The 22,130-nt window shown below is 32.6% G+C and overlaps 1 protein-coding gene across 3 annotated transcripts in view; it reads right to left on the bottom strand.

Moving 5' to 3' along the window:
- Positions 1–2,956: 2,956 nt before the first annotated feature.
- Positions 2,957–22,130, bottom strand: part of RPS6KA5 (ribosomal protein S6 kinase A5) — a 238,733-nt gene continuing 219,559 nt past the window's right edge. Inside the window, exons 11-12 of one of the 3 annotated variants that reach the window (XM_074235505.1) lie at positions 13,995–14,158; positions 2,957–11,516 (exon numbers count right to left, since the gene is read on the bottom strand). In XM_074235505.1, the coding sequence (XP_074091606.1) occupies positions 11,280–11,516; positions 13,995–14,158 (401 nt within the window). In that variant the 3' untranslated portion in view covers positions 2,957–11,279. The remainder of the gene's footprint in view (positions 11,517–13,994; positions 14,159–22,130) is intronic. The other 2 variants (XM_074235503.1, XM_074235501.1) reach the window with 2 other exon arrangements.

Below are 22,130 nucleotides of genomic sequence, written 5' to 3'. Positions count from 1 at the left end.
TGTTTAAATCTTCCATAATGAATTCAAGTTTTAGAAAGTTCTTGAATATAAAGTATGAGATAAATACTGTCAGGAAGACTATTAATAAGATCAATTATGTGGTCCTCTGAAATAAAGTCAATGAATAAAGTCTTTTAAAACAAATAAAAAATTATGTGTAACAAACTACAATTTTAAACACCCAAAGCACAAAGTTTACTAAAGATTATAATTTAAACACAGTGTCTATAAATATTAAATAATTAATTTTGAATATTACTCTTTTGCTATAGGTCTGAAAGAGCAGAAGTCTTTTTTTTTTTTTTGGTAGATTTTTGCAAGGCAAATCGGGTTAAGTGGCTTGCCCAAGGCCACACAGCTAGGTAATTATTAAGTGTCTGAGGCCAAATTTGAACTCAGGTCCTCCTGACTCCAGGGCTGGTACTCTATCCACTGTGCAACCTAGCCACCCCAAGAGCACAAGTCTTAAATAAGCAGCTGTTCCACACATTTGTCTATTCAACCTAAAATGCTAAACACTGGGATCACCTTGCATTCTCATCATGAAATTATTAGAAATATTTATTGAAGTGTCATAGTAAAATATCACATGTAACTCTGGTCCTAATTTAAGCCAGACAATACTGAAGACTTAATGAAGAAAACTTTTTGGAGGGGAAATCTTTTATTTTTTTTTAAAGGAACTGTTTTAAAAAGGTAAAGTGAGCACTGCTAAACACCTTTAAGTTTAACATCTGAACAAAGGCACAGATATAAACTGGAAGCAATATAATCTTCATTTTATCACAATTTGTGGCTTTATGATAGGCTTGCTACTGATGTCTACCTTTCATCTTTAAAACAAAGAACACATGGGGATATTTAAGAAATACACAAAGTAATTATTCATTTTGTTGGACTTAGAAATTTATATTAAAAATAAATTCCAATAGTCTTCTAAATACAGAGCATTAGTTATATCTATTTCTGTATTCTAAATAGTTATCCTCTTGATCAAATTCTCTATTAAGTATTTACAATGAAAAGAGTTCACAATGATATGATTAGATTTTGAAAGACTTTTAAAAATATCTTCTAATTATACTTGAGGACTTCTGCAAAGTAAAAATAAAATGCTTTTTCTAGTAATTAAGAAAAGGATTGTAATTCTATAATGGCAAAAAGGTGAAAAAATGAACACACTCCCCCCAAAACCATGGCGTATGTATGTATGTATGTATAGCTTAAGCTTTCAAAACTTTATGTGCTTCTTTTCAGAATAGCACTTGAGAGTATTTACTATATATACTGAAATCTGTGCCATTTTTGAATGTGGTAAATTCATAGACGGCTAGAGCTGGAAGGGATTTTATAGATACCATCTCTTCATTTAATAGTCTTAGCATAAGAAACTGAAAGTGTCAAATGATTTGAGTAAATATTTGAGTAATCAGGTCAAGTAGATGTAAATCCATTTTAAGTAAATTTGATTCTAAGGCTTTTTTTCCTAAGATATTTGTACTACTTCCTCAAAACCATGTTTTTACCTTAATATTTTCAAAATACTATATTGATTATATATGTCTTCACCCAGAAAGAAACAGGATTAAAGGACATGTGGATTTTTTTTTTTTGGCAAGGCAATGTGGTTTAAGTGGCTTGCCCAAGGCCACACAGCTAGGTAATTATTAAGTGTCTGAGGTCAGATTTGAACTGAGGTACTCCTGACTCCAGGGCCGGTCCTCTATCCACTGCACCACCTAGCCACCCCAGACATGTGGATTTTAAAATATTAGTTCCATTTGTACCTAATTTAGATATTGGTGAACAATGCTATTTATAGTAAAATAGTATTTGGAGAAAATTTCATTATGTTTTTAGAAATAGAATCAAGTGAAGCTTAATCAAATATATTTTTAAAAATAATTTATAAGATATTTAAAATTGTAAACTAATTTCTTTCTTTTTCATCTGTGTGGTGAACTCCCAAGTGAGATGTTTATCATTCGTAATCCCTTTTATGACCTTTTAGAAATCATCATGTATTTAAACAGGTTTAGCTTCTTCTTTTGGTGAAATATATAATTTTTACTCTGTGTTGTATATTTATTAATAAAGTTAAGATCACCATGGCTGACTGCATAACAATATTTTAATTCAAAGATCATTTGAACTAAAAGATATGGCGTTGTATGATAGCATAAATAGATGAGAAATTCAGGAAAATCTCTTGGTAGTTAATTAGGTGATGGAGGTTTGAACTAGCAACCTGAATACTCTTAAAATATAGAATTCCTCTCAAATGATAGTTTTTCTTTAAAATTCCCAGAATGATTTTTTCAAAGCCCAATATATAATTTGGATATTTGAATTCTCCTATCTAGTTTCTATTATTTTGAGGAATAGGTTATCAGAATTTAATACCCTTGACAAAACCACTATATTATGTTTGCTGTAAAAAACAAATTCTAAATGTATTTCTACATTTTCAAGAAAATATCTTGATATTCAAGTGGGAGAGGAAGAGGCATATGACATCTATGCATTATTTTCTTGAACTTAGCATGAAACTATTATGAATGTTAACCATCAAAGATTTCTTCCTGTATACCAAAATCATGCATTTAGCCTGAAACGTGTGCATAGACTTATTAGATTTTTAAATATATGTGATTAAACCAAAACATTTTAAATTTGTTTTCCCACTAAGTTTATCATTAAAATCTTTTTGTGTTTTTGCAAGTTCATATATTTACAGTAACTTCTGTCAGCTGAAGAAAAATATTCAATTCAAGATTAAATATATATGTATATATATAGATATAGAAAGGACAATCACTTTTGAATAAAAAGTGTTTATTTTACACAAACATACAACTTATATATATACACATATATACACACATAATTATAAATATATGTTGTATGTTTACATATCAAATGATGATTCAATAAAATATAAATTGCATTAAGCACAAACAAATCTATCTTCTTAGCTTATAATTTTTGTCAATAAATCTACTTATGATTCTACTAATGATACAATAATGTATTAATTCTGTCCCATAAATAATAGCCTTACTTTATTTTAAATGTTTTACCATTAAATGTCTTTAAAACATTTACCATTCAAATTTTGTAAAAACTTTTGAATTTATACCCTATATGAGATTTGTATATAAAACAAAGCTATTAACTTTTTAAATAAAATGATTTTCAAGTATATACAAGACCTAAATAATTTTCTTCAAATCTTTCCAGCTTTTTCTTTAACAAATGCCAGATTTCATTTAACTTAGTTGACAAAATAATTTATTATTTTATTGAAATATTGATATAACTAAAATTATATCTAGTGGGTATATAAATGTTTAGGATAAAGAAGGCAAAAAGTTAGATATAACTTTGGAGGCAAAGGGTCAAAACTGTAAAATTGTGAACAACAGTGTTTCAAGAATCAGATCCTAAATAAATCGAATATTTCTTTTATTTCACCTGTATTGTTTTCTGTAAAGAACATTGTTGCAGGTGACTTTAGATGAATGAAATACATTTCAGAGATATTGACAATAACACACACAGAAATCTGTTTTATAGAAAAAAGGAATGTAGGAGATTTGAGAATGGAACTAACAAACTAATATGCCTGTGAGTCTAGGTAATCATTTTAGTTACTACTTTGTTAAGAGATCATCAAGAATGATCTCTCCTTATAGTATAGATAACAGTCTTTTTAATCTAGGGGTAGCCCCCCCATTAAAGTATATGCCTCACTTTGATACTACCAAGAGAAATACTTTCAGATTTTCAAAAGCAAGGGCAAGAAACATTCATTTTTATAAAAAAAATATTGAATTCTGCTGTTAAGGATTTCCTCCAATATTAGTAGTATTTATTTTTAAAACAGAGTTGATGCCATGCCAAAGAAAGACAGAGTAGAAGTGAATATTCCCTGAATGGTATGTACCAAAATTGATTACATCTTAATAGTCAGAGCTTCAGCTATCCATGGGTAGTTGATAACTATTAAATGGGAACTACTTCAGGGCAAGAAACAGGTGGATGAGAGTTTTTAAGGTACGTACAGAATAAACCTTACTCCTATGGTCCACCCAATCGAGATAATTTTCCAGCCCCCTAGTACTATTCGGTGAAACAAGACTGCAAATACGCTACAAAGCTGGTACTTGTTTTGCCCTCAGAAGTAATCCACTGGATTTTTTTTTAATTAGAAAGGAACTATGATCAAAGGGAAAATAAATGCATACTTCAATTTGATTTAAAAAGTATGTAATAATATAAATTCCTAAATTTTATTTTTTCTTTTCATCACTATAACAATTTTCAAATTCTGGAACACCAAACCAACAGTAAGCCATCTTGGTCCTTTAAAGCACTTTCTATGTGATTTTATAAATTATAAAAAGGTATCAAGCTACAAACTGAAGTCAAAATAGAAATCTACTGTCAAAATATTTTTTTACCTGTGGGTTTGGATGTGGGTATGTGTCATGTTTACTTCTGTGAAAGGTGCTAAATTTCTTCTTTATCTTTTCAATCTTTGGTATTTGATTCAAATAAATGCTACAAAATTGGATGCTTTTATGATATAGATGCTTATACTTGGGAAACTAATCTACTCCTCACAAACCTTCTCATCCTAGCACAGAATCTTGAATTGAAACTCAGAAATCATTTAGTGTTACTTCCAAATCTACATAATGATTCCTTTCTACAACATTCCTGACAAGTTCTTAATCAAGTGGTGAGGATTTATAATATTTTTTAGTCACTGGTTCTACTATCTTCCAAACAACAAAAGTTTTGTGGTCACCTCCCAGTAACCACAAAGATTCCTAGGCTACTTGTTTCATAATTTGGAATTGTATAAACATAACCACATAAAGAAAGGTTAAGACTTCTGTTGGTACTTCCTGAATGTGTATATGTGTAAAATCCCAAATAATAGTATGTTCCATTAGAACAAGTTCTACACAGATAGCACCAAGAAACCTTTTTGAAGTAACAGAACTTAGTAAATACAAGTGCTTTCATAACAGATGTAAAAAAAATTCACATAGTTACTATTTCTTAAACTATCCTAAAAAAGTCATTATAATTAAAATTATTGGCCCTAGATAAATGATCTGTAGCCCTCCTGATTTGATTTGCATGAATTACAGTATTACTAGCTAGGATTAGGTGGGAAGAAAGATTGCCTTAATGTCTCCATTCAGAACATAATCAATTTATTGGGTCTGCATGGAAATTCTTGGTAGCCCTTATATACCATGCCTTTTTAAAAATTAAATTTATTGTTATGGTTTTTGGGCAACACCTAAGCTAGAACCCTCATAATAGGATAATAAATTCAAAAACCATTTTGAAAAGCTGCCATCTTTAACTTCATGTCAATTTTGCTGCCTCTAACATATTCAATCTGAAGAGGTAGCAAAAAGTGAAGGTAGCACAAAAGTGATATATCAGGACAGTCAAGTTAATGTGCGTGGCACAAATTTAAAATGTATTAGGGAAGCAGAAAAATTACTGGGAGTAAAAAAGAAAGTGCACCCATAAATGTGAAAAAATCAATTAACAAGGTAAAAAATGACAATGGATATGTTTACTCTTAATTATCAACATGATCTAAGTGGAATCAAAAATGCTTTAATTCATAATGAATGTAAAAGTTTATTTAAAAGCACAATCCTATCCTTGCTTAAGCTTGTGGGAAAATTCACATGATATTACACAGAATAAAAGTCTAGTAATTTAAAATGTATTCTTTTAAAATTAATTAAAAAAGCAAAGTTTAAGAAAATATAGCGCTTTAAATTGAAGTTTTATTAAAGGCACTGGTTTTATCAAATTAAAATTCAAGATGACTTAAAATTCCTCTATCTATGCTCATTTGGTTTTCTATCACACCTTTCTTAAATTCACAGAAGAAGCAATATTTTAAGAAAAGGACTTACTAAATTTGGGACTGCAACAAAAACACCTTTTCAACAAAATAGCACCTATATATTTTCTCTGCTTATTTATCAAAACAAAAACTATTCTACACTTTAATTTTAAGTTCACTGGATTTCGTTTTTATGATACATGTAAGAATAATCTATTCAAATTCATTGTGGTACCTGAATAAGCAGGAATATCAAAGTGTCAATTAGAATGGAGAAATATCTGTTTTCAAAGTCCAAAATTTATATTACTCCTTAAAAATTAAAATTTCATTAAGTTTTAATAGTAATAATAAAAGTCAAAAACAATTAGCTACTAAAATCTAAATGACTACTAAATTAATTTTTTGCCTTGAAATAAAATGCAGTTGGAAATGTTAAAAATTCTCAAGTATTCCTTAGTGGAATGAAAAATAATTATGAAATAGGTCATGTGAAAATCTTTGGAGAAAATGGTTTATTAAAGATTTATGGAGTGTTAAAAAACTATGATAACACTACAAAGCAACATGGTCATTTTTGAAAAAATCAAAACAACCTCTTTACAGCAAACAACTGAAGTTCAACTTCTTATTGTGGAAAATTAAGAACTAGAATACTATTTGTAAAACTCAAATGTCACTTCTTCAATCATGCAATTTCAAAATACATTTTGGGACTGAGTCTAAGATGACTTCAAAATGGATATGAATTTTAAAAAAGAAAACTAAATATCTTTAGGGAATGATCTAAAGAGGAAAAATGGATTTTTGGTGAGGTGACAAGATTTTGTAAAAATCAAAATTATAATGCACAGAGAGAATAACAAGAAGAAAATCAACAAAATGTAAAATATTATTGCCACAGTGTCCAGAGGCATAGAAACAAATTAAACACATTTGATTTGCTCTACTCAATCACCTTTAAAATAAGCATTCCACTAACATGGTCAAACCTTTAACATTTTCTTTTAGTCATGACAACTCAGAAGTGTTCAATTTTTAGCAGTAGGAGACTTCCCCCCTTTTTTTTTAATACATGCTACTTATACATAAAAATCTAGATTCTAACAAAAATGGGAAGCAAAATCATAGGGATCAACTATTTTTGTTAATATTGTCACTTACTTTGCGTGGTTAAGAAGAAACCAAAGGTACAGCTTATTAATTGATTTGTTATACTCTAACTACACATGCCAGTTTTTTCTGGGTGGGACAGTACCAGATCCAAGGGAAAAAGTATACTTCCTGAAGTTTTATGAAAGGATTAAACCATATCAAAAAACCATTTAAAAAAAAAATGTTGACCTTAAGTGTAACAGAAGCAGTGGTATTTGGTTAATTTCCAGACTCATGAAACAGAATGGACAAACAATTTCAGACAAGGAAATAAATTGTAACAGCAAGCACCTAGTTAAAAATACAACTGGGAGCAAAGAAATGGAAAACAGGCCAAAAAGAAACACCTAGTAAAAACTCAAAAGACAAAATGCTAGAGATCAAGATTGAATTCAGGCTTGTGAAGTGCTCTTATGTTGAAAAAACTGCTCTTCTCTTCTTGAAATTCATATCTAAAAGCACTAACTTTTGATAGAAACTATCTTTTGAGGGAATATAAACTTTATTTCTAAGAAATGTCACAGTTTGAGGTGAACTTGATTAGGAAAATGAATAGCTGAATAAAACCAAGGTAGTTGCAGAGATTTTTTTCTTTGGGTTCAGAATATTTTCAATATTTTGCTTGATAAATATTTCTTTCCCTTTGTGGTTAGCTTGTCGATTGCTTGAGCCCTTACAATGTAAAACCCTGCTTCCTATTAAAAATCAACAATTTTCTGCTATATTAAAGAGACAGTTCCCTAAAGAAGAGGATAAACATGTTAAGGATATATTTAATTGTTATAAGGATATATGATATGATTGAGTAATATCACTTTCTATAATTTATAAACAATTATTTAAAATGAAAAAATATTTAATAATACTATAATAGAATTGATCTCAAGACAATTATTTTTGCCAAAATATGTGATTTACCATAAATTAACTTTGTTATTTAGGAGTTAATAATTATTAAAAAAATTAATTACAAAACCAAACTCTTCTCTTAATACTGGCCAAGAGAAGACTACACTGAATTATTAACATATCCTGGGGTAACAGAAATATATATTAGAAATGGTCCCCCCCCCAGTAAAAACCTCTTTCCTCGTGAATATTCAAAAGTCAACTAAAAAAGATGAACAGAATACATTAAATTGAAGTTATGTTCTCATAAAATAACATTTGAGAAAAATCTAAAAATAATATGACATTCAAAATGGGTAAGTCTTCTATAAATAAAAAGTTATTGCAGTTCTAGCCTTTTCAAATAATTTCTCATACAATTAAATGTGTTATGTAAGCATTACAGAAGTATTAAAATTAAGACTAATTTCAAGTGGAAATAGAACTAATACTGGATTTCAAGACAGGCATATTAGGATATGCATTAACTGTTTTGGGAAAATGAGTATATGATTTATTAATTAATTTTCTCAGAGGTGTGACCCATATTTCCTAGGTAACTAAAAGAGTTAATGCATTTCAGAATATCTAAACTTACCTAATGGGATCTCAACTTATAGATAATGATAGACTCTGGAGAATCAGAATTTCTAAAGAGCTAAAAAACTGATCTTTCCTTTTTTATAATATCATCTTTATTCATATCTCAATCCTTGATATTAAAATTCAAAAGAATATCGAAACCCCCAAGTCACACATTCCCCAAATAAAAAAATTCACACACAATAAAAATGCTGTGGGAGGTGGCAGTGGTAGACTTGGTGGAATTATAGTGTTTTACATTCAATAATATCTGCTACACTAATGGTATAAAGATACTCATGTCTTTTTTTGGTTTGTTCATATGTATTTTCATTATCTATTAATAAAGAAGATAGTCATTTCATCTTAACATTTTGCATGCAGGAAAACTGTTTTCTATTTTAGTAACCCAAAACATGAATTTCAAAATGTATTTTATTGTATATTACAAACAGTTTGAAACCAAATTTAAATGGTGCTAATTACAAATGCATAATACATTAAACAGTGACCTTATGGTGTTTATTAATTATAATTCTCCCCAAGTGGGAAAAGAGAACTTTGAAGGGGAAGCATCACTATGAACTCAGAGTTAATTCTTGATTAAAAGATGGGTTATTAATTTGTATTTTAACTTAACTTTTCCTTCCTCATTAGTTCTATTTTTTGCTTATTTTATCTCTTAATAGGTCTTTCATCAGAGGAACACAGGGGAAATAAGAAATGAAAATTACATCTATCAATTTTCAAATGTTTACTTTAAGCTGGTATAACCACACCAATAGCATATTGTTTGAAATTTGAAAATTTTTCTTAACTATTTCCTTTATACACGATTATTCCTTTAGGTTTGTATAGCAATTGCATCATTCACTACAGTTTTAAAAACCCACTTATAGAATGACATCTGCATTAATGGAAATTTTAATTAATATTAAAAAATGTGTATTTCATTTTCATGTTCTGTGAACTGTTGGTGAATTGTGGTAATTTATTCTAGGCTTTCCCATCATTACTTTAAATATCTAGTGCACAAATAACAATCCCTGACTCAAGAATATGAAACCATTGGGTTCTTTCAAAAATAGAAAAAATTACTCTTAATAATCATTAAGAAGAAACTGTGAAAAAATTTATAGCAATACTTTGAAAATATCAATATTGGCCATTTAATTCCCAGTGACATCAATTACATAATGATTTAATATTAAATATATTACTACATAAACAGTGCAATATTTACGTATTCACATCAGATTAGAGTTAATGCTGCTATTATCTTTGATGTTACCATCAAGAAAGTAATAAATAAAGGTCATGCCCAAATCCTTTCCCAAATACTCAAAAGGTTATCATTGATTTAAAAAAACCACAAAACAAACATTAGTCTTGGTTATGTCATATATTATTCCTGTAAACATGGCTAGTCTTGATTTTTCAGAACTTACAATGCCCTGTGATTTCTGTGAAATAAAATCTAACTACAATTCCTATAACCTTTTTTTTTTGCATAGGGAATGGATTTATTTTATTTTAAAATGCAGCAAGCTCTTAATCAAACCTCTTGACAAAAAGTTAGTACTAAAGATTTCCATATGAGTTCAGAATTTGAGCAATAAAAGTGCTCTGCATAAGTTTATAAAATGCTTTTTTGTATTTAAAAGTTTACAACTGAAATGTTTCCAAACAAATCACACTGATGATGCTAATATATTTCTATATATAATAAGCTACCACAGGAGGCAATCCCTCACTGCAGCACAACACAGTGTACAGTTAGGAAGCACAGTGTTAGTGAAAATTTCCCTTTCATTTGTCCTCCTATCAGTGCATAAGCGGCTGACGATTCCACCATGTAGCTGGCTGGCCTGGTCTACTTGTTGCATACAAAGTAGAGGAGGGATATGAGGAGTACTTTAAAGTAGATAATGGAAAATTGGTTCAGCTACAGTACATTGCCATAAGCGGTACACTTTATAAACAGTCGGTCTTCTGTTACACTCTTTCATAAAGTGCAATGTGACTTAGAAAAGAGTAATGTACCCTTAACAGTTTTCAATAACCATTAAAACAAACTGCCAGGAAAGAGCAGTATGCAATTAAAACGTATATAACTTAACATGCATTTCATATGGATCCCAAATACATACCGTGGTATCTTATGGTTTTGAATCCATTTTAGAAAAAGATTTTATATTTATAGGTTGTCATCATCTGTAACCATAAACTAGAAACAATAAATTAAAACCTTCCCTCAAGAAACAGATGTATTTAACACATTAAATTCATCACAAAAGCCTTATGAAAAATCAGACATCTTCACTGGTAAGTCATTGAGCAAAAGGTGCAAGGTTTTCTTTAAAACTCCATGCCATCCAAAGTGAAAACAAATGGTCATCTTAGATCAGGCCATTTTCTATTAGCAGACATATAAAACACTAAGACATATTTTGAAAGCAGCTCAAAGCTAAACAGTTGGGGAAAATCTCTAATTACTTTTACTGAAAGCTTTGCTCTTTTAAGAAAAGTAATGTTGAGATTATTCTTGATTTCCAAACAGTGTTAACACTATCTCTATTCACAGTAATATACTGTGTCCAGAATAACTGGACAAGGACAAACCAAATAGGTTAGTTAGAAGAAATCTGTTAAAAGGCAAAATTAAAATGAGAGTGAGAGGACATGGCAGGTAGTTTTTTAAATCACTCAGTATCTCTCAGTTTTAAACCAAGGGAAGTAAAGGTGCAATATGTCACCACTGTTCTATTCTTCAGTCAGAGAATTGGAAGATGGTTTCTGGATTATTGCTATCAGGATTACTTGGCTGCAGTGTCTTTGTTGGTGTAGTTTTACCATGAGAATGAGAGGAAGAAGAATGAGAACTTTCACTTGAACTGCTGCGTGTCTCTGTACTTGTGCTGGTTTTCTTCATCTTTCTTCTCTTTGCAAGAGGAGCCTTATCAACATTCTGAAGGCAGAATCCCTCCCTCTTGTACTTGTTAAAGGCCTAATGGGAATAAACATTTTATATATTAGAGTAAAAACATATTAATATTTTAAATTCCACTAATAAGTCATGCCTTACTGTAACAAGAACCAATATTTTGGCATTCATTCCCTCCCTCTTGATTGAGTAATGAGGTGTGTCAGGAGATGAGTCTAGAGTCAGTAAGATCTGAGTTCAAATTTGGATCAAGACAATGATGATGTTTGTCCTACATTCTCAAAAAAGACCATGACATCAGGGAGGTGATGTCATGATAAGCACATGAATTAGATTTGAGTGAGTGTCATGCAAAGCCACAAGCCTGACTTCTTCCTCTAGTCATATGGATCCAGTGGCCAGATATGGATTAGGATGACTGGAGATGCCTGGAAGAGAATCAGGGTTAAGTAACTTGCTCAAGGTCATATAACTAGTAAGTGTCAGTTGTCTGAGGTCAGATTTGAACTCCTGTTCTGATTCCAAGGTCAGTGCTCTATCCACTGCACAACCTAGCTGCGTGACCTTCAGCAAGTCACTTAATCCTCCTTGCTTTAGTTTTTCATCTGTAAAACAAGGTGGAGAAGAAAATGGAAAATTACTACAGCAAGAAAACCCAAAATAAGGTCATTAAGCGCTGGAAATGACTGAACAGTAGCAATACCCTTCCTTCCTATTATATTAGGGAGAAGAAGCCTCTTTAAATTGCTACCTACATATTATTTAGGATGGTAAAGAAGGCCACGGGAGAAATATTTCTAAAAGTTGTGCAGCATAACAAAGTTGCTCCTTTGAAATCCAACAGTTCTATGTTATCCCTGGAAGAAATCTCTCAGACTCAATTTAGCAAATTGTTGGTTAACTGGAAATATCTCAGGAATTCAGATCACCACTATTTTACTGGCGCCAGGATTTGTCTTTGAAATTTTTAATCACTAAGTACTTAAATTATGTTTCATTCAGTTCAATTTAATTTAGATGTTTATTTAGCATTTACTAGGTTCCCAGTAACATGTTCCTGGTTACTTCAAAAAGTCCCTCATTGATTCACTGGTTAATTTCTCAGTACAGCTATGATGAAACTACTCTCCTTAAGCCACCATCCCCCTCCCCCTGATTTTCTGTGCAGCTGTTTTCAGTCGTGTCTGACTTTTTTTTATGTTCTCATTTGGTTTCCTTGGCAGAGACTGGAGTGGTTTGCCATTTCCTTCTCCAGCTCATTTTACAGATGAGGAAACTGAGGCAAACAGGGATAAGTGCTCAGGGTCACACAGCTAGGAAGTATAGGAAGCCCAGTGCTCTAGCCACTGTGACACCTGGCTATCCTCCCACTCCCATCCCTATTCTGCAGTTATTATGTCTGTGAATTCTGTACATCACTGGAAGATCTAGGTCACCTACATAAAGCTCTCCTAGTAGCATATCTCTTTTCTTCAGTATCATGACCTTTATTCTCTTATTCTTCTCTTCAAGTCTCAAAGGAAACATTGTCCTCTTCCTTTCTTAGAGAACCTTTTTAGATTCTATATGTTCTTGACTATTCCTATACCATACTGATTTTTCCTGAAATACAGACATTATAGAAATTATATATAAGGGTTCAGACCTTCTTTGCTAATAGCAACAAAAATAATGACACAAAACAATTATATAATGTTTACTATGGGCCCAGCACTGTGATAAGCATTTTTAAAATAGTATCTAATTTTCAGTTTACAACAATCCTGTGAGATAGGTGATATAATCTCAATTTTACAGATGAGGGAACTGAGACAAGCAAAAGAGTAAATGTCTTGCCCAGAATCATACAGCTACTATGTGTGATCTCTGTGGCTACATCTGAACTCAGGTCTTCCTGATTCCAGGTCCAATATTCCACCCAGGGCACCAACTACAGTAAACACACACACACACACACACACACACACACACACACACACACACACACAAATCAGAACCATAGACACACCCACAGTACATCTTACCTCCTCAACTAGACAGTATACTAGTTCAGGGTGGATACTAGAGTTTCTATTTTTTTTCTATTCATGTTGGCACTTCGCAGAATGTTACATATATATAATGACTACTTATTGAAGGAATGGCTTTATTTTAGTAGAGATTATGTGGTTTCAACACAAATTTTATTTTATTTTTTAAAGGAAACAACCTGGAATTTTTTCCATTGTGGCAAGTTATACTATAAACAGTTTAAATTTGCTACTTAAAATTATCAAACAAATTTTGAAATTCCTTTTGATGTTCAAATAAAAAACTATGAAGAACCAGAAGTGAATCTGATCCATTAAACATATTTTCTAAAAATGTTAGCATATATTGAACCTACCACACACATTTTAGCTGCTATCCAATATTTTAAAAATAAGACATCCTATCTAAAAATGCATATTTGAGAAAATTACACTGATAACATTAAAAGTAAAATCAGTTCTTAATCTTATTCCAAAGTTTACTTTGTCTCCAAAGAATATTTTCCCTTACATGAAAGGTTGCTTTTACACAAGTATGCACAGCAGCTCCTGAAGACCCAAGTATATCTGGAGTCATCAGTGGGTTTGAAGATAGCTGACTGCCATCCTGAAGCCATTCGTTGTACCTCAAGCCAGACATTTTAAGTCTCTTATTGGGATCCACAGTAAGAAGTCCTGATAGAAACATAGAAGGTATTTTTATTTTATACAATTCAACAAAGAGAATGGTGACTTGGTGCAAGTACTGTACTCAGTTCTATAAGAGATACAAAGGTAAAAAAAGATTTCTATACTCAAACAGCTTACAGTGTAGTTGGGCTGATAAGCAAAATAAAAAACCCAAAGATTTAGTATTAAAGAAGACTCCTAAGACATTTGAAATTTGTAAATATTAAGATGATAGAAATCTGAGTGATATGTAATATAATGCAATCTACAAGTCTTCAAACCTCTTTGTTTGAACATCAAATTTTGAAATTAATCCTTTGTATACTAAATGATGTTAAGTTAATTAGGAAAATACAGAGACCAAAAGAATTTTCAACTATCATAAAATCACCAAAACAATTTTAAACTATCTTTTGGTTTTATATCACATTAACTTCTGAATATATTCAGAAAAAAAGTGTTATTCCATACCCATATTCCCTTACTTCTATAAAGATGGGAGGAATATATTTTTGCAATTCTTCTTGAGGGTCAAACTTCGTAACTATAATTTTACTGTATTCAGTTTTAATCATTTCATTATTCTTTTTCCCATTCACATTGTAGTCTTTGAGGATATTGTTTTTCTAGTTCTCCTTACTGCATTTTGCATCTATTACTGTCTCTATCATTGTAATCATTTCTTAAAGGGAATAGACGTCTCAGTAACTTTCATAATTCTGAAGTTCTTTTAAAAATTGTTTTCTTTTAAATTAACAAGTCTTTATTTTTTTGCCCTCTCATATTGGAAAACAAAACAAAATGAAACAAATACATATTCAAATTACCATCATAAGTATCTTTAAAAATTTATGTCTCATTCTGGCGTAGTGGATAAAGCACCAGCCTTGGAGTCAGGAGTACCTGGGTTCAAATCCGGTCTCAGACACTTAATAATTACCTACCTGTGTGGCCTTGGGCATTAGTTCTCTGTCAGAAAGGAGATAAAATGCTTCATCATTGGTCCCTGGGAATCCTGGTTGGTCATTGCACTTATCAGAGTTCTTAAATCTTACAAATCTATATTTATAATGATATTATTGCAGAAATTCTTTTCCTGGTTCTCCTTCACTCTGAATCAATAGAAGCCTTTCAGGGTCCTCTGAACCCATCCCTTTCAGGATTATTTATAATATATATGATGTAACTGGTTCAGTCACTCCCTGGACAAACATTCATTATGCTTCCAATTTTTTGTTACTACAGAAAGAAAAATATTTTTGCACAAATGTGTCCTTGGGGCATCTAAGTAAAGGGGAGGATAGAGCACCAGCCTTGAAATCAGGAAGACTTGAGTTCAAATTCAACCTCAAAAAATAACAAGCCCTCCCCCCGCCAAAACCCCAAATGTGTCCTCATCCTCTTTCTTTGATATTTTTTGGGTATTTGTCCTACTAAGTGTAGACTAATATAGTTAGGTTAAATGGCATGCAATTTGAAATTCCAAGAGTCAATTCAGTCCATAGGCCGGTAACCAAGACAGGAACTGTGGATCAGGGGTTAGGCAACAGCTCTACTGCTCTTCCAGTTAACTGATAAAGAATGAGGCAAAAACGCAATGTCTTCTAAAATCCATTCATAGGGTAAGTCTATGCTCTTTTTTTTTTTTAACTGAGTCCACCCCAATCCCAAATTAAACTCAGAAACTAGGTAGGGGTGACCATAATTAATATCTGTTCAGCCCTTTGCCTATTGGTTGTTGTTTTGGAATTGTAACAATGGAGTTATATATGCACCCTTGGTTTGTATTCCCTGCCCTAATTACCTGTCTGTGGGTTAAATTTTGCTTGGAAAAAAGATCTCTGAGGTTACTCTATGAATTTCCTAATTACCACTCAATCTAATGCTCCTTTTCATTCTTTGTCAAAGTAGTTGTGAGAAAGAGGTGAAGAGGTGGATTGTCCTGCTTCTTCCTACTCTTCTTTACTTCCAAAGTAGTCACACTAATTCAGAACTCCCCCCAACAGTTTCTGTCTATAGTTTTTTTTTTTAAGGTTTTTGCAAGGCAAACAGGGTTAAGTGGCTTGCCCAAGGCCACACAGCTAGGTAATTATTAAGTGTCTGAGACCGGATTTGAACCCAGGTACTCCTGACTCCAAGGCTGGCGCTTTATCCACTACGCCACCTAGCCGCCCCTGTCTATGGTTTCTTGAACAATAACTATTCTGACCTTTTGTCTCCTTTGCCTGTTTGCTGGGAGTGAGGTGAAATTTACAATTTGTTTTTGATTTGTATTTCTACATTTATTAGTGATTGGTAGTATCCTTTCACAGGACTGTTAATAGTTAGCAATTCTTTTATTATAAATAAAATTTTCATATCTTCTGACCTCTTATTACTCAGGGAATGGCTTATATATTTCTGCTAGATGATTTATTAGATATCAGACTATTATCAAATATTTTTGCTGCTAAGTTTTCTCCTGCAGTCAACTTCTTCCCTTCTCCTAGCTACATTAATTTTATTCATACAAAGGCACTGTAATTCAATCCAATCCAAATTACCTATTTTATATTTTTTAACTATTTTTATCTCTTGTTTGCTTAATTATTCACACAACAGTCACTGCTATTAGAAGCACCTGACCTGGTTCTTTTTTTATGGTATTTTTTAATTGATATTTTATTGTATTTTTACAATTACATGTTATGAAATTTTTTTTAACTTTCATTCACATGCATAAATTATAAGTTACACTGGTGAGATTCTTAACATTTCAGTTCACATATGAATTTTGAGTTTATTTTATTTCTATATGCAATTTATGCCAGAATTTTTTTCTAATTTTTCCCAGAAACTCTCATCAAATGGAGTTTGATTATTTCTGATTCTTCCTAGCTGCCAGTTCCACTGATCTTCTTTTCTAGAATAATTACCTTTTTTTAGGTTTTTTTCAAGGCAATGGGGGGTTAAGTGTCTTGCCCATGGTTACACAGCTAATTATTAAGTGTCTAAGGCTGCATTTGAACTCAGGTCCTCCTGATGCCAGGGCAACTGCTCTATTCACTGTGCCACCTAGCTGCCCCTTAGAATAATAACTTTTAACAAAAAGATCACACTGTAAACTCTAAGAGAATAAAATCTTGGGAATTGATAGAGCAAAAAAAATTCACAGGCATTTATAATTTATAATTTAAATATAATCATTGAGCCTAATAGTGAAGTACAATATCAATATTTGTGAAATTCCTGTATAGAAAGGGTCCCTGACATCATTCTGGGCCCTGAGAAATTCCTTAGAAATATAACTTTGGCTAGGCACCTTTGGGTCTGAAAATAGTCTGATAGGACACAAGGGGTCATGGATATACCATATACCATGGATATACCATAAAAGCACCCTTGTTAGCCTAATTGTCTTGCTGTATCTGTTAAATTCCAGGACTGCCTCCCCCTTCCCCAGATGCGGCTGGAACCATAAGATAGTAAATTCCTGACTCCCTCCATCTCAGAAAATATGTTTAATCATTACACAAAGACCCTGACCCCTTTCTCACCCCTATCTATATGGAACCCTATCTTTACATATGTATATGTCATGATAATATATCTAACTGCTGTCTTTGTTTTTTTTTGTATCTTGCTTGCTCTCAGTACCCCCCCCCCCAAACACTATAAAAACCCTATCCCCTGAACACTTAGGTACTGTCTGATTTGGGTACTCAATACCCAGACAGTCCCCGGGAATAAAGATCTCCAACCTCATCAAATTCTGGTCTCTGTCTCATTCTTTGGATACAACATTTGGAGGCCCCAGCGAGATCTTGGTGTTTTATGTCACCAAAGGAGACCACAGGAAACTCAAGTTTAGGTTTGAACGGACTGTCTTGCCCTTTCCTAGGGAAGCCGGCCCCTGATGATGTTCCAGGGACCCAGGACTAGGTAGACATAGTCTTAGTATGGACCTCTCCTCGACTGCCATCCCCCATTTGGCCTAAGTGGAGATTCTGTTACACCTCCGGAGGTAAGCTTGTTCTGGTTCTTGGTCTAGAACTTTGGTTGCAGGGGAATTCCGTATCAGACGTGATGTCCGGGTCCCCTCTTTTGGGTGCTCCTTGTGATAGCGGGGCCACATTTGGTTGGCCTTTGGGAGGCAGATTGTGGGATGCTACACTGAAATCTCCCCTCACGGCATTCCTGAGACGTCAGGAATTTGCCATTGGCCTGTGTTTGTGGATATGTGTTGAGATTGTCAGTTTGGAAAATTCTGTCGCATTTGTGTGATCTGTGCTTCCGCCTCATCTGTCTTTATGTGTTTAGATTGTCTATTTACTTGTGTGTTCGGGTTCTTCTATTGATTTGTTAGATGGGGAGAAAAGCTCCCCTAAAATTGTCCTCGGGTTGCCTCATTTAGATTGTTGCTCTTTGTTATTTCGGGCACCTAGATTTTTAGGTATATAATGCCTTTCCTGGCTCTCCCCTTATGCCTGCTTTCTGCCTGTGTTACAGTGGGTAATATGATCCCCTCCCTCCTCACCCTTGCGTTGTCTCCTGAGCTCTTCCAAGAAGGATTTTTTTAAAATTTTTATTTAAAAAAGGAATGGATTTTGGTGTTAAACTGACTGAGGCCAAATTACTCACCCTGTTATTTTACTATTATGAGAAGGGCCCCCCAATTCCTTATTTATGTTCCCTTCTCTTTCCCGTTCTCCTTGATTCTATGCTGCCAGAGTGTTTCCCCCTCCCTCCCCCTTACAGGAGAGAAAGTTACTTCAGGAAGAAGTAGTAAAGTAAGTGTTAAAAGGGACCTTATTTTTGAAGTTAATGAAACAGCAAATAATACCCAATATGTTAAACAAAGAAATCATAGAAAGGAATGCTATTTTAATTTGAAAATAGGGAAAATAAATTTCAGAAAGACAAGTGTCATGTCAATCCTAAAGTGTATAATGAGGTTACCAAGATATACCTGTACAGGGGAAACTAAATAGTCTTTTTCCAGAATGATATGGCATCTTTAGAGCTTCAGGAGTTTATCAATATAGATTCAGATATTGTTAGTTATTTTAATATTTTTTTTTTTAGGTTTTTGCAAGGCAAATGGGGTTAAGTGGCTTGCCCAAGGCCACACAGCTAGGTAATTGTTAAGTGTCTGAGACCAGATTTCAACCCAGGTACTCCTGACTCCAGGGCTGGTGCTTTATCCATTGAGCCACATAGCTGTCCCTAGATATTGTTAGTTATTACAGAAAATTATGGAACATGTAAGGGTTGAAGAATAGAAGACCCCCCCTCCAAAAGAATCTAGGATGGTCTCTCTCTATAAGTTATTCAGTTTACTCTATTTGAAGAAGGGGGGGCAGGGAATATTCTAATTAGGCTAAGGGATTTTTGAATGACTGCCTTCTCCAGGATTTTAGCCGTTGTAATCAAGAAATGTTAAATATTAAAACTTTGGAATGGAAAATGCATTGTGAAAAGTGGAATCATATCTGTAGTTTATATAGCTGTATAAGCTCTGTGAGTCTAGTTCGGAATAGTATGAGTTAAAGTCAAGAAGAGCTAATGAAAAGGAATGGTGGAAAATGTGAGTTGTATAGTTTAAGAGACTCTGAAAGTACTAGAAACAAAATCCAGACATAGAGACAATTGGGGTTTCTTTTGAACCATTTGTTAAGTATGCAAAGTGGTAAAGGTATATAGACAGAAGGTTTGAGCAGGGTTGACTTTGTACACCAAAGATGGATTTTGGGAACTTTGGAAAATGGTATACAAATCATTATAAGAAAAGAAAAAAGTATATATATGAGGTTGCGGTGATTTAAAATTGCATTGAATTGGTACTTTTTGCAATGTTTGGCAATGAATTGATTGGAAAAATAATAAACCCCATAAAGTGAAAAGTTTGATATGAAAGCAATTGCTAGGCAAATGTTAATTTTATTGTGTTATTATTGGTCCTATAATGTGCTAATCTAAAGACACCTGTAAATTGAATTAAGGGGTTTGTAAAGACTATGTTTGAGTTTGGATTCTGATGTTTTATGGCCCCTCCAGAGTCATGGGAGTCAGGATAGATTTGTGAGTTAGCTTTAGAATAGCTAAACAAGAGGAAGGTAATATTTTACACTGATTGGAATGTGGATCATGTATTTGGGAAAAATCTGGAGTGAGTGAGTAATGATAAACAGTAAAAGTAAAGAATTAGTACATATCACTTTGATATCTCAAATTGTGGGGAATCTCCAATTCCCAGAACATAGAATGTTCTAATATTAAGAAATATTGTCAGTGAGAATAGAAAGTTCTTATAAGTGAGAGCATTGAGAAGTTAGAATTGCACTGATAAAGATAAAAAGAATTTACAAACTTTTTTAGGCTTTTGAAAAGAAAATGATTTAAGGCTAATTTGAATATGACTTTTGGAATCTAAAAGAAGTATGGAGAAAATTTTGTAATCATAAAACGGGATTTTTTTTTAGCAACTCCCTGGTCTTAATTCTTTGTATTTTAAAAGTTTTAGGGAATAAAGAAAACATATATGCAATTGAAATATTCTGTGTACAATTAGTAAGCTTTGTATAAGAACAATTTAAACTATACTTTTTGAGATTTTAAAATTGTTTCGTAATAACAAATGAATTGAAGTTTCACCTATCACATTTGTAAAGATTTTGTTATGAAAAAACAACTAGAGAATACCTTGCCAACGGGTTATAGTTCTCAAGGTCCTTTTGGCCCAGAAAATTTGTGAAAGGCTTTGTTTTTCACCTCATGTTTATGAAAGGGAATATTGACTTGTGAGATCAATGTAGCTTATTTATTATCTGTTAAAAGAGGAAATTATACATATAACTGTAACACTGTCATAGTAATAAGTGTACATTGGGCTTTTGAAATTATTGTGTAAAACTAACATTGATAGAGGATCTTATTTTCTTTGAAAATAGAAGTGTATATGAAAGAAGAGATAAAATAAGTTATAAAGCAAAAATTCAGAAGAGGTTTGTTTGTAAAAAATAATTATAAGGTTAACTTTAAGAGAACCAGTTGTTTTGTGTTGCTTTAAGAGAATGAGATGTCAGCATGTTCTGCTTCATGTAGGTTAAGAATTTAATGTTTACATTATATCTTAACTACAAGATACCCTTTTCAATGATATTGAATAAATGTGAGGGGCTTTGGAAAATGATTAGGAAATTAAAAATTAAGTAACCCTAATTAGATGACTTATCAATAAGTAAGACTGAAAGGTGTTGTCAAACATGTGATGTGCTTTTGAAAATATAAATTATTTTACTGTAATGATGTCAAAACTGGAATTAATGATTGTTAATGAGGGAAATTATCAAAGCATGACCCTCTGGGTGGGTTCCCTGAAAATTTTAAATGATGTGTGGAACCTTGCTCTAGATCTGTAGGTCCAGGTATAAATGTAATAATGGAAAGATTATTTTGTGAAAGTTAGTTCTTAATGTGTTACACTTATTACTGTTTTGTTAAATTTAGAGCCCTCAGTTCCTGAATTTCCAAATCCCATCTCCCCACCCCTGTCACCAGTTCCCATCTGTTCCCCCTTGGAAGATTCCTTCGCTAGATCAAAAGGGGGGAATACAAGAGCAGGTAAGTTAATGAAGATTCCTAGACCTGTCTCCCCTTCCTGCTGAACCAGCCTACTCCCCTCTTCGAAGATTCCTTCACTGAATAAAAAGGGGAGAAGAGGGTAGCAGGAGGATGGTGGAGAACTGTCAGAAAATGTCTTATCTCAGAGAGACAGGGCAGCTCAAGTATTTAAGCCTTAAAGGGAGAGAACCCTCCACAGGAGGGATGTGTGATTGGGAAAAAGAAAAAAAAATCTAAGATTTAGGGGTTAAGAGATTCCTTTATTGAAAGGAAATCACATTTAATGAATATCTGCTGGCCATGTGGCCTGAGTGATGACTCTCATTGTTTTTAAAGTTTCTGAACTAGAGTTTTGGGTTTTAAAAGAGGGATACTA

This window comes from Macrotis lagotis, chromosome 4, assembly GCF_037893015.1.
Source record: "Macrotis lagotis isolate mMagLag1 chromosome 4, bilby.v1.9.chrom.fasta, whole genome shotgun sequence".
Lineage (NCBI taxonomy): Eukaryota > Metazoa > Chordata > Mammalia > Peramelemorphia > Peramelidae > Macrotis > Macrotis lagotis.
Note: the sequence above shows the minus strand (reverse complement) of the source record. Positions and strands in the feature narration are given on the sequence as shown.